The 13,889-nt window shown below is 51.8% G+C and overlaps 1 protein-coding gene across 1 annotated transcript; it reads left to right on the forward strand.

Moving 5' to 3' along the window:
- The first annotated feature begins 5,768 nt into the window (after window positions 1–5,768).
- On the forward strand, window positions 5,769–8,024 carry LOC134562419 (olfactory receptor 14J1-like). Its single transcript, XM_063419813.1, has one exon. It carries the CDS (start codon window positions 7,035–7,037, stop codon window positions 8,022–8,024), a length of 990 nt encoding a protein of 329 aa, XP_063275883.1. The 5' UTR covers window positions 5,769–7,034.
- The last annotated feature ends 5,865 nt before the right edge of the window (window positions 8,025–13,889 follow it).

The following is a 13,889-nucleotide window of genomic DNA, read 5'->3' on the forward strand; positions in this document are numbered from 1 at the left end:
GGTCTCTGATTTTTCTGCCAGTTGGTTCAGCTTGTCCTTTTGTGTCAGTTGGTTTGGCCTGTGATTGGGTTTTGGAAAACCTTGAGGGTCCTTCACCTTGATCACTGTCCATTGCCATAAGCATATGCCAGGGCCCAGCTTATTGCAATGAGCTTTTTCTTTTTAGAGTCTTCATGGCAGTTCTCTTCCAAATATTTCCCCACCTTGTCTGGGTTCTGAATTTGTTCACATCAAAATTCCCTGGCTGGAGGATCAGAAAATTCCTTCAATGTTCAGGTCATTCTCTGCCATTCTCCGCACCACTCAGGATTCTCCACACCTGGGTCTACTTCTGGGTCAGGGGTCCCATCAGCTCCTCTGGAAATCTCAGCCCTCACTCTAGAGTAGCTGCAAACCATATAGAGGAAGCTCACCAGATGAAATACCATGAAGGTGGACTGTTAAATAATCAGGGGAAACTGAACATTCACAAAAAAAAAAAAAAAAAGTAAGAGATTCAAAAGGGAATAGGGAAAGGAAAGGCTGCAAATCTTCATCCCCTACTCTTCCTTCATCCCCTATTCTTCCTCTAACAAACTGGGTGCAATTACTAATAAATCCTCAAAACATGCTGCTGGAACTAGGATGCAGGGTAGGACAAAGAAACTGTCAATCAAACATAGCTGGCACAAACTCCAGTACCTTTATAAACTTTCTATCAATCATTATTATTCAGCCCAAAAGGACAGCTATTTTAATTTGTGCACCTGAACCTTAAAAGCAATGTTTTAGGGAAAGAACTGGAGCAATAAGAAAAGAAATCTAGAGACCAGAAAGGTATTAAAACCTCAAAAAAGCCTAAGGAACAGAAACACAGGAAGGACTCCACCCCAAGGGACATTATGAATTCAAAGAGCAACGTGGCTACTGCCTGCTTTATCCCCACACAAAGTACAACCAAAATGCAACCAGTACAAGTTTTTCCACTTCCTCAAGTCCCCCGGCTCTCCGCCTGCTCGGTGCTGATGTCGGCAATGTCAAGGATGTCCCACAAGTGCTGCAGCTCCTGTGGGGACACCCCCGGGGTGACACCGCTGCCACCCACATCCCCACAAGGGGAGACCTGTGCCACAACCACCACCAGCACCTTGCAGCTGCCTGGGACAGGAGGCAGAGGTGTGTGGCGGGGTGTCCCCAGGGATGTCAGGCTGTGCAGGGGCTGCCAGGCTGTCTCAGCAATGCAGGGCTGTCCCTGTGGGTGTCCCAGTGTCCCCTTGGGTGCCAGGCTGTCCAGTGGCTGCCAGGCTGTCCCCAGTTATCCTGGGCTGTCCCTGTGGGTACCAGGCTGCCCTGACAGGTTCCAAGCTGTCCTGAGGGCTGTCAGGCTGTCTCAGGGGTGTGACACAGTGCCCATCTCGGCAATCTGGGGTACCCCGTGCCCACTGTGGGATGGCCATGATGAGCTGCAGGTGAGTCAGGGAAGAGGATCCACGTCCCGCAGGCAATGGTGGGCACTGGATGAGGAGGAGGAGGTGGAGAAGAAGGAGGAAGAGGTGGAAGGGGAGAAGGAGGAAGCAGCATGGCAGGGCTCACCTGGGCTAAAAGGGTAATCAGTGACAGGTGGGGTACTACAAGACAGGGCTGGCCTGGTTGTTCAGCAGCTGGAAATGGTGGGACTGTCCCAGTCTGCAGCAGCTGGGGAAGAAGAACCTGACAGGGACAGCAGAGGGGTCTCAGTGCTGCATCTCCAAGAGAGCACAACCCCAATCAGCCATCAGAGCCAGGCTGGGGCTGTACCTGATCCTGGACATCACCACCTGGCAGCAGGACTTGTTGATGGTGCAGCAGTGGCTGGGGGAAACAAGCAACTAAGATACTCTGTGGACAGGATGAAGAGAAGGTGGCACATGGACCAGATGCCTGGGGACTGAGAGTGGAGCTGGGACCCCCAGCAAAGATGGACAAGGAACACTGAGCCCACAGCCAGGACCTCAAGCCCAAAGCTGATACCTCAAACTCACAGCCAGGATCCCAAACCACAGATGAGATCCAGAGCTCATGGCCAGGACCCCTGCTGAAGACAAGCACAGGATCCCCTCCTTGCTGGAGCCACCACTGCTCCCAACCAGGTACCAGATACTCTGGCAACCACGAGGCAGTTGGGTGGGAGGACGTCTGGGTCCCCTTGCATCCTGCTCCCTTCAGCACCCCCGAGCCAGTGGGATTGAGCGGCTTCCAAAGGGTTTTGGAATCTCCCTGGGGCCCTGCCCCTTCTGCAGCCCCCTCCCTCCACACTCCATGCTCTGCCTGGTCCTTGACATCTCAGAGATGACCACAGGGCTGCCAGGGCTGTTCCTGGGCTGTGCCTCCAGCAGGACCCTCAGGTGAGGACAGGGGTCACCCCATGCCAGGGGACCCTGGGGAGGGGATGCAGCCCCTGCCCCACAGATCTGGGGCTGACGGGGCCCTGTGCCCAGCACAGCCTCCACCTCCATCAGCACCGTGGCCACCGGCACCGCTCAGGACTTGGTGAAGCCACGGCTGCCGGCGCTGTCCCCGTGGGAGCTGACACTCATCTCCAAGGGGATCTGGGAGTGCCACCGAGCCGGGACGTGCCAGGCTGTGCCATCCAACCAGTGACACACCATTCCACCCCCCTCTCTGATCCAAGAATTGCTGCTGCTCCCTGTTGTGAGACAAAAGTTGGAAGTTGATTTTCTCCCAGTGGCACTGGCCAAGCCCTGAGGCAGGGGCAGGACCTTTCCCTGGAGCTCTGAGGGCACTGGGTTTGTTCAGCTGCAGCAGAGCAGACGCAGCTCAGAGCTCCCCGGGGGCTGCGGCTCCTCCCGAGGGGCAGCGTGGGGGCAGCTCCGACCTCTGCCCCGGGGGAGCAGGGACAGCACCCGAGGGAACGGCTGGGGCTGGGCCAGGGCAGGGCTGGGCTGGAGAGCAGCAAAAGCTTCTTCCCCCACAGGGGTTCAGGCACTGACCAGGCTCCCCAGGGAATGCTCACAGCCCCAAAGCTGCCAGAGCTCCAGGAGCCTTTGGACACCGCTCCCAGGGATGCACAGGCTGGGATTGTTGGGCTGTCCTGGACAGGGCCAGGGCTTGGACTCCCTGATCCCCGTGGCTCCCTCCCAGCTCAGCCCATTCTGCAATTCTCACCCTTTGGCTCAGCCTTTGTGTCCCCTGCAGGCGCTGGCAGAGCTGTTGGCTGGGGCAGGAGCAGGGCAGCCCCAGCGTTCCCGTCTGTGTGACACAACAGGGACAGCCCCAACATTCCATCCCTGGAGACGCTCCAAGGGAAGTGTCCACACCCGTGTCCAGTCCACAGAACTGACCGGCCACTGACCCTGAGTGACCACGGCCCTGCCAGCCCGGAGGCACCGCTGGGGCAGCTGCATCTCAGCCGTGTCCCAGCTCCTGCAGCCCCTCCTCTGCCCTGAACCCTCCTGCACCACAGGGAGGGGCTCATTTCAGTGCCCCTCAGGGGTCTCCTCTTGGGGTTGGAGAACACCTGGCAATGGAACCTTGGGGTGAAAAGTAGAGATTTTGGTCCTCCTAGCAAGGCCAGAAGTGAAACTTTGTTCCTTTTGCCTTGGTGCCTTGGAGGCCCCCGGGTGTTTTCTGCACTGAGTTCCAGCCCCCAGCACTCGCTGAAGGGGCTCCCTGCAAATGTCACACTGCCAGTGCCCTGTGCTTGTGTCACCTGCTGTGGCTGGGCATGAACAGAGCTCCTGGACTTGCATTTCCAAGTGGAGACCAAAACTGAGGCACTGGGGATGCTTGAATGCAAAAACTGGAATGGGAGCATCTTTTGAGGGGGACATCTCCCTGTCCTGTGCCTGCCCATGTGAACTCTGGAATTCTCTTCTGCTGAGGAACTGAAGGTGTCTGGCGTGCAAGAAAGGTGAGCCTGAGACAGGCATTTTCCTTTTGTTATAAATAAAGGTCCCAAAACCATCCAAATTTTATTTTAGCAACAATTTTTTATTGAGATGAGTATAATCATGTTAAATGCGTACAAGTATATTTAGAATAAGGTCCTGATAAGGAATAAGCAAAGCTGTTTGGGGTACGGAGTGGGACAATTTTTCTTCTCAAAGACAAAGCAAGACCATCAAATCTTGAGTTTATATGTCATAGGCTGATGCATATGGATTTTTTTTTCCTATAGAACTCCTTCTATTTCCAATTCTTGAAATCTACCTGGGCGCATACTCCCCTTGTTGATAGGGGATCTTCTCTCATTCTGGTGGTCTTTTTCAGATGAAGGCTTGCAGTCATCCTCTTTGTCCTTCAAAAAACCTGACAGGTTGCATGTGCATATAAAGCGTTGTGTTACAGAAGTAAGCATAATGTTTCAAAAATTATTTTTGGTGATCAGTAAATCAAGCTACAACTTTAGAAGCCATTTCAACTTGGTTAATCTCAATGACAAACCTTGGGCTAACTCCGTTTCTTGGAACATTACTGATCTCAAACTCCATCCCGCACCGTATTTTAAAATATAACACCTTCAAAGAAGCCTATTTGCTTTGTAGCCTAATTTACCTTATTGCTTTGTAACAGTTATTTTCTAAAATTTTGCTATAGTTACAATTATCATCAGGACAGATTATAATCCATTTATAACACTTTGCAAAAAGAAAGCCTCAGCACAGAAAGAACATTTTGCCCTTGGCAAGGAGGGATTGTGCTAAAAGAGCTGTCACATCCCTGCTGGGTTAGACATGGAAAGTTGTGGTGCCATCCTTTCCTTCCCTGCAGCCCTCAGCTGGAACTTGGATTGAACAGGGACATGAGGAGAAAGGAATTTCCCTGCCAGGGCAGGGCTGAGGTGCAACACATCCCCCAGCAGGAGTCTGTGTCAGCCCAAGGCTCTGTGTGCCCAGGCAGAGGCAGGCAGGACGCAGAGCTGTCAGCAAAGGAAGGGGCCAGCCAGGTGGGGCAGCCGGGGGATGACGACAGCCTGCAGGGACAGAGGCGCAGGCCATGGACACCGTAGCACAGCCTGGGCTGCACAGGGCACAGGCATGGGCAGCAGCTGAAAGGCCCTGACACAGCCAACTCCTGCAGCACTTGGGCCATGGCTGCTGGCCCTGGGCCTGAGGCATCAGGAGGGGACAAGTGACCCTTGCAGGCCTGGGGCCTCATTGCCTCCTTGTCCCTGCTCAGCAGCCTGGCAGGGGCCGCCCCATGGTGCTGCCCTTGGCATTGCACATCCCCACATCCCAGTGGCCCGGGAAGAGCCCTGAGCAAGGAGGGAGGGACAGGATCTGCCTTGGCAGGGGCTGGGCCTCAGGCCTTGGCCCTTGGCATTCCTGAAACACATCCAGGTTTGTTCAGCATCAGAGACACCTTTGCCTTGTTTGTCCCCACCTGTCATCACTGCCTGCACTGTTCTGCTCACACTGGAACATGGAGAAACTTCATTAGTTGTGTTTCTCTGTGGGGCCCATTAAAACTTGAAGAAATTTCAGTATTTCTCTTTAATTTTGAGTTCTTGAGAAGTTTTTTGAACGCTCTCTCAGGGACTGAGTCTGATGTAAACAACACCAAACCTCAAGAGACTCATTAAAGTCCTTGTGCTGTGTCTGTGCTGCTGAGCTGGGATGGGCTCCTGGAACAGGGTCAGCTCCTGGCAACCAAGAAGAGCTTTAAAAAGACATTTCTCCTGAGGAGCAGCTCCTCTCCCAGCCCAGCAGGGCTGAGGGTGGTGCCTGCAGGTACCTGAGAGCAGTGAAGCAGACACAGGATCAAAGCAACATGAAGGACATTTCTGAGTTTCTTCATGGAGAAATGTTCCCCACTTGTGACAGGGTAAGTGTGTGGCTGCAGGGATCTCCTGAAGCTGAGCCAGGACAGCACTGAGGTGACTGTAAGGATGGCTCTGCTGCCCTTGCTGCTTTGGGGGAGGATGTGCTCCAGAGCGGGGCTGCCCTGGGCACCGTCAGAGGGACAGGGCAGGACGGCTCCTGCTGCCAGGGACGGCTGCAGGGGCTGAAGCTGGGGCTGCAGCCAGGGCTGCCCAGGGCTGTGGTGCAGAGCAGGTGCTGCAGCCCTGAGGGCTCTTGGCCAGCCCAGGGCATCTGCCACCTGCCAGGGGCAGCTCTCAGCCTGCCTGGGAGCTCCCATGGACTGTGGGGAGAAGTTGGAGGTGGAAGGAGCCACCCCCATCGGGGCAGATTCCTGCTGCTGTGGAGATGGTGCTGCATGGCCAGGGCTGCTCTCAGCTTTCTCAGGAAGGAAAGGGAAAGGGGCTGTCAGGGTTGTTTGTGTCACTGACACTCCTGCACTGTCAGCCTGGGGATCAGCAGATGTGCCTCAGATCTCCCTCAGAAAGTGCCTCCTCACCCTCCTCTAGCTACAGACAGCAGCAGCAGCACCTTGGCTTGCAGCATCTCTGTTTGTGTGAGCTGCCCTTAAGGCCCTGGTGCCAGGGAGATGCCCCTGGGCAGTGCCCTGTGCTGGGAGGGGTGTGCAGGGCAGAGCTGAGCCCCCAGGGCTGGGCTGGGCTTAGGGAGCAATGGCAGGGACAAGCCCTGGAAAGAGACAAAGTCTCTTCTCTCACAGTAGGCACAGCTGCAGGTAGCATAAAGGCAGATCAGTTCTGGATATACTTTCCTGTGCAGGAATCCAAATATAAAATTTTAAAAAAATAAAATAAATAAATAAAAAATAAAACCAATTAAAGCACAGAGAGAGAGAGAGAATGATAAGAGTTTAGGAAAATTTACTTTGAAATTGGAGCTTTCAGAAAGTCCCCTTTTTTCCAAGCACGTTTTAAGTGTTATCACCCTGAAATAAAAACAGTTGTAATGAATAAAGGGGACCTCTCTGGGACCAGGAGATCTGACTGCAGTGAGACACAGGGAGCCCTGTTTTCCCTCTGGACTCCCCAGTGTTCAGGCTGAGATCAGTGCTGAAGATGAGGCAGGAACTCAGCAGCACAAACCCGAACTCCTGAAGTCAAAAAAGTTTAGAAATATTCCTGCTCAAAAAGTGATTTTGATGGGAATCCAAATACATTATATAGGATTGACACAAGGAAGATGGTCCCAGCTTGTCAATGTCATCTTTCAACAGTGCACGATGACCAGAGTGAAGCAATGTTCAACAGCAGCTCCATCAGCCACTTCCTCCTGCTGCCATTGGCAGACACGCGGCAGCTGCAGCTCCTGCACTTCTGCCTCTTCCTGGCCATCTCCCTGGCTGCCCTCCTGGCCAACGGCCTCATCATCAGCGCCGTAGCCTGCGGCCACCTCCTGCACAGCCCCATGTTCTTCTTCCTGCTCAACCTGGCCCTCAGCGACCTGGGCTCCATCTGCACCACTGTCCCCAAAGCCATGCACAATTCCCTCTGGGACACCACGAACATCTCCTATGAAGGATGTACTGCACAGCTGTTTTTCTTTTTATTTTTCATTTCAGCAGAGTTTGCCCTTCTCACCATTATGTGCTATGACCGCTACGTGTCCATCTGCAAACCCCTGCACTATGGGACCCTCCTGGGCAGCAGAGCTTGTGCCCACATGGCAGCAGCTGCCTGGGCCAGTGCCTTTCTCACTGCTCTGCTGCACACAGCCAATACATTTTCCCTGCCCCTGTGCCATGGCAATGCCCTGGACCAGTTCTTCTGTGAAATCCCACACATCCTCAAGCTCTCCTGCTCCAAATCCTACCTCAGAGAACTTGGGCTTCTTGCTGTTAGTGCCTGTTTAGCTTTTGGTTGTTTTGTGTTCATTGTTTTCTCGTATGTGCAGATCTTCAGGGCTGTGCTGAGGATCCCCTCTGAGCAGGGACGGCACAAAGCCTTTTCCACCTGCCTCCCTCACCTGGCCGTGGTCTCCCTCTTTGTCAGCACTGGCATTTTTGCCTACCTGAAGCCCCCCTCCATCTCCTCCCCATTCCTGGATCTGGCAGTGTCAGTTCTTTACTCGGTGGTGCCTCCAGCCCTGAACCCCCTCATCTACAGCCTGAGGAACCAGGAGCTCAAGGCTGCACTGTGGAGAAGGATCACTGGATCATTTCAGAAACATTAAACTGCTGGCCAGTTTCTGCAATCTCTTCCAATAAAATACATATTTTATAGCAGTTGTTGATTTGGTTTTGGGTTTTTTCGGCTATTTTAGTTTTCATTGATGTTCACAAAGCAAGGCCATTGTTTTTGCACTTTCTTGTTTTGATTCTCTCCATGTTTTCTCTAGCCCCAGACTGTGTCAATGATGAGCTGTGATCATGGTGGATTTGAAACAAATTAAAGGTTCTCCCAGCAGTGTTTTCTGAGGAGCTCCTCCTTTTGTTCCCTTCTCTGTGGCTGCAGCAGCAATGTCTGTGTGCAGAGCTGGGGCAGATCAGTGCTGGCACAGCAGCTGTGCCCAGCAGCAGCAGCACTTGGTGTTGCCAGTGCTGCTGCCGTGGCCCTGCCCCGCTGCCCTCCTGGCCCTGCTGTTGCTGTAGGGCCTGAGTGCTCTCGGGGCCGGGCACAGGGCTGGGGGTGGCAGTGCCGGGGCTGCAGCAGGGACAGGCCATGGGCACTGCTGGGGCAGCGCTGACGCCTCAGGCCAGGGCCTGGGGGCTGCAGGCTCCTTGCCCAGGCTCTCTCCACAACACGGCCAGGCCAATGCTCAGCACAGAAAAGCCCCGTCAGCAGCCCCAGGCTGGCCGTGGGCAGGCTGGGGGCAAACAGCATCACACCATGGGAACATCCCTTGGGGAGCAGGATCATCCTCCAAGTGCTTCAGGAATTGTCTGCAGGCTCCTGCAGGGCCTCCTGCTGCTCCCTTGCCAGAGGCACCACAGGCCAGGGGGGCACATCTGCCCTGCTGTGTCTGCCTGTGGGGCTCCCTGCTCTGGGCAATGAGGAGGGGCTGCAGAGGCTCTGCAGGACTGACAGGATGGGCTTTGGGGCTGTGAGGAGAAGCTGAGGGACCTGGGCTGCTGCACCTTCTCAAGAGGAGGCCCAGGGCTCATCCTGCAACTGCTGCAAGGGTGGTTTCAGAGAATCACAGAATCAGACAGGTTGGAAAAGACCTTGGAGATCATCAAGTCCAACCTATGCCCTGACACCACCTTGTCTCTCCTGAGCCTCCTCTTCTCCAGGATAAACAACCCCAGCTCCCTCAGCCACTCCTCACAGGACTTGTGTTCCAAAACCCCTCACCAGCCTTGTTGCCCTTCTCTGGACACGCTCCAGCCCCTCCATGTCCTTCCTAAATTGGGGGCCCAGAACTGGACACAGCACTCGAGGTGCAGCCTCACCAGTGCCCAGCACAGGGGAAGAATCCCTGCCCTGCTCCTGCTGCCCACACCATTCCTGATCCAGGCCAGGAGCCATTGGCCTTCTTGCCCACCTGCCCACACTGCTGCCTCATGTCCAGCCTGCTGTCCAGCACTGCCCCACGTCCCTTTCTGCCTGCCCACTGTCCAGCCACTCTGTCCCCAGCCTGGAGCACTGCAGGGCTTGTTGTGGCCAAAGTGCAGGACCCGGCCCTTGGTCTTGTTCAGCCTCAGCCTGTTGGATTTGGGCCCTGGATCCAGCCTGTGCAGGGCCCTGTGCACAGCCCTCCTACCCTCCAGCACATCCACACTCACACCCAGCTTGGTGTCACCTGCAAATTTGCTGATGCTGGACTCAATCCCCTCCTGCAGATCCTCAGTGCAGATATTGCAATCCCCGCTGGCTGCCTCTGATCCCTGGGCCATCCTGGGGGTGCCCTGGGATGGCTCTCAAGGGGATCTGTTCCATCCCCTTGCTGGGCACCCAGGGCAGGCTGACAGGCCTGCAGTTCCCCACATCCTCCTTGCAGCCCTTCTTGGGAATGGGCTCCCATTGGCACCTCCAGGCCTCTGGGACCTCCCTGCTCTAGCCAGGACTGAGGAGAAATGATGGAGAGCAGCTTGGGGGGCTCATCCAGCACCTCCCTCATGGCCCTAGCATGGATCCCATCTGGTCCCAGAGACACCTGTGAGCATCTGAGGGGCTCAGCAGGTCCCCAGCTGCTTCCTGCTGGATTCTAGGGGGGCTGTTGTGCTCCCTGTGCCCATCTACCAGCTCAGGAGAACACTTGTCCTTAGGACAACCTGTCTTCTTGTTGAAAACTGAGGCAAAGAAGGGGTTAAGTACTGAGTTGTGGAAAAGGTCTTTACAATTTGAAATTCTCAAGCAGGTAGAGTATATTTTATTCCAGCTGGGATACTTAAGGTATATCTTCACCTGTTATGGTACGGGGTTGAGGCAGGTTCTGGGTTTAAATAATCATAGATCCCACAAAATCACACTTCCCTTCCTGCCCATTCCCCGTCAACTCTCCACCTTCTTGCACTTTAAATCATAATTAGTTTTTGGTGGTGCCATGGCTCCTGGTGGTTGCAGGCAGGGGTCTTCTGATGAAGTAAGAAGTCTCTCTCCATCTATGAGCAGGCGCAGTGGAAGTTTGGGTAATTCCCAGGTCAGTTTGTCCTGGCCAAAACCAGGAGCTTGGTTCTTGCTGGTTTCCTAATCAACTCATTCTGCTGTGTTTGGTCTTCACAATGCCTAAGTCCTGCTTTAGTGAGTTTTAACAATAAACATCTCTAAGACCTTTACCTAGCAACTCAATTCCTATGTGTTCTGTTAGTTGTTTCTACCTAACAAATGACACTCCTATGTGTTCTGCTACAAGTTGCTTCTCTACTTTTACAAAATTGCTAAATTAGCCATATATATTTCTGTTCTCCCCATCACCTGTTCTAGCATATTATATGCTTCTAAAATTCTGAATTTTCATATGCATCTATGTTTCCTATATTAATTACCCACTTTTCTTTTAAGGGATGAAAATTCTTTTGCTTCCTCAGGTACCTTTCATATTCTCTATGACTATCTTTAACTAGTTGATTAAAAACCACAATAGACCATTGTGGCCATTCTTCTGATTAGATTTAAATTTTAAAAAAATCATAACCAAGAAAACCACAAATTTAAACCAACTAGAATTAATAAAACTATTTTAGGATGAACCAATCAATTCAGAAGCCCTGTTGCAGTAGGAAACCTTTGAAAAAATACATCCCACAACTGGTGAGATATGTCTTTTTTCATCTTACCAACGACTCTCCTTAGAGTCTCTGTGTTATGGTGTATTGTAATTTTTAACACCTGCCTCAGAGATTTACAAGGGTCCCATGCAGTTTGCTCTCTGATCTTGATTGCAGTGAAGGAGGTGAGGAGCACTCGCAATGGTCTTTCCCACTGTGCTTCCAAAGTCTTTTCTACAAGAGACTTTACACAGACATAATCTCCAGGTTACACATTATGTACTGGTCTGTGCAGTCCCCTACACTGTGTTCCCAAGACATGTTTTTTAATATTGTTGAGTTGTTTTCCTAGGGCTAGTATATATTCTGTTATAGCTCCTTCCTCTCCTTGTGAGGATGTTCCCTTCTGCACCTCACAGGGTCGCCCATACAGGATCTCAAAGGGACTCAGTCCTTCCTTTGCCCTTGGCTTAGTTCATGTGTGTAAGAGAGCTAAAGGGAGAGACTGAGGCCAAGGCAGGTTGGCCTCCTGTCCTCATTTCACCATTTGCTGTTTGATCAGGTGCTTCATCTTTGCCACTTGTCCCCTTGATTGGGGACTCTATGGGGTGTGTCATTGCCAGTCTATACCCAGAGTATTGCTAATCTGTTGTACAACCTTTGAAATAAAAGGGGCTCTTCTGTCTGAGGAGGTGATGGCCGGAACCCCAAATCGTGGTACAATTTCTTTGATCAATACCTTGACCACCTCTCGAGCCTCAGCAGTTCTAGTGGGAAAAGCCTCAGGCCATCCTCAGAAGGTATCAGTTAATACCAATACATAACAAACCCCCGTGTTCTTGGGAGTTCTGAAACATCAATTTGCCATTGTTGGCCAGGTCCATTCCCTCTCCCAGTCTGACCCATTTCTGGCTTTGGAGTGTTTTTGGGCTTAGTCTGGAGGCAGAGATCACACTGTTGGGTTACCCGCCTTACTGTAGTGTGTCACTTTCTAGCTATGATGTCCCAAGTGCTTATGCAGGGCCTCTGTTCCCCAGAGCCTCTTCTTATGCTCCTCCTTTCCTATAGACCATATCAGATGGCTGGGTATGATTGCCTTTCCTTCTGGAGTGAAGGCCCAGCCTTCTTTATTGTATGTCCCCTTCAGATCTGTGATTTGTTTTAGATCCTCTTGCATAATTTGGCTTACCCTCAAGGGAAATTTTTCAATCCAGACTTAAAGCTTCTTCCATTTTGCCCTCTCTCTTTGCTGCTTCTTTCGCCTCTCTGTCCACCAGCTCGTTTCCTTTTTCTAATTCTGAGTTTGCTTTTTGATGTGCTCTCATGTGCATGATTGCTATTTTCTTTGGGAGCTGTACTGCCTTTCATAATCTCAGGATTTCTTTTGGAGCATCTTTTAGATCCAGGCAGTTTGAGCTCATTGCTTCAATGGTTTCCAAGCAGTCCTGGTGTCCTGTTCCCCTCTGTTTCCACTGAGGAAAGAAGCTGCATTGACAATGTTAGTGACCACAATCTCCACATCATCCTGTTCTACCATGATGGCTTGAGACCTCAGGAATCCCTGTGGAGGAAGCCAATGCCTGCCCTTCCCTTTGAATACTGCAGACCCTGTATGGGACACCAGCACAGTCATTTTCTGTCCCAAGGTGAATTTCCCTGCCTCTTGGATGTTCAGCACCACGGCTGCTACCGCACCCAAGCACCCTGGCCATCCTTCTGCAGTTGCATCCAACTGCTCAGAAATGTAGGCACTGCCCCACGGTGTGGTCCCAGATCTTGTGCTGATATTCCTGGGGTGATTCCCTGTTTCTCATGAGAAAGCAAAAAGAAAGGCTCACTCACATCAGGGAGCCCCAGGGCTGGAGCTGACATTAGGGCCTTTTTCAGTAGTTCCAAGGCCCGTGGAGCTGGTTTATCCCATTGGAGATGCTTCTGCTCGGTGTTGATCAGTGCATACAGGGGCTGAACAAGCAGTCCATAATTACAGATCCAGAGGTGACACGACCTGGTCATTCCCAGAGAAGTTCTCAGCTCCTTTACACTCTGTGCCTTTGGTGTTTGGCATGTAGCCTCCTTCCAGGCTCACCTTAAGGTCCTTTGCCTGGCACTAATCTCACAGCCCAAGTAAATGACTTCTCTCTGCATTATCTGGGCTTTCCTCTTGTGCACTCGGTACCCTTGGAGCCCTGAAAAATTGAAGAGACTCCCTGTCCAAGCCATGCAAGTATCTTCTGTTTCAGTGTCAATCAGGATGTCATCTAGGTCTTGTAGCAATCTTCTTTTCCTGGTGGGTATTCCCAACACTTGAGATCCTTGGCAAGTTGATTGCCAAATATGGTGGGGGAATTTATGAGGCAGTCCAGTCCAGGTGAATTGAGTTCTTATTCCACTTTTAGGATTTTCCCTTTCAAAGGCAAATATCTGGCTTCATGCAGAGGGAAGCAAAAGAAATCATCCTTCTAATCTGAAACAGTAAACCAAGGTAGTTCTGGTGTTAATACTGTTAACTAAGTATATAGATTCACTACTACAGGATATAAATCCTCGACTATTTTACTGACTGCTCTCAAATCCTGGACTACTCTGTACATTCCATCAGGTTTTTGGAGCAGTAATATGGGAGTGTTGAAATCAGATTGGCATTCTCCTAACAGGCCCCATTGTGAAAATATTTCCATTACCAGCTGGATTCCTTCCTTATCTTCTTTCTTTAAGGGATATTGTTTTACTCTTACCATTCATTGTCCCTCCTTAAGCTTTACCTCTCCCGGTGATTCACTTTTAGCTCTTCCTGGCTTCCCCATGGCCCACACAGCACACCTGGGCTGTGATGTCTTCACTGATTTTTCCTTCTATGGGAACATCAACTAAAAGTAAACTCATTATTT

The sequence above is a fragment of the Prinia subflava genome, chromosome 27 (genome assembly GCF_021018805.1).
Source record: "Prinia subflava isolate CZ2003 ecotype Zambia chromosome 27, Cam_Psub_1.2, whole genome shotgun sequence".
Lineage (NCBI taxonomy): Eukaryota > Metazoa > Chordata > Aves > Passeriformes > Cisticolidae > Prinia > Prinia subflava.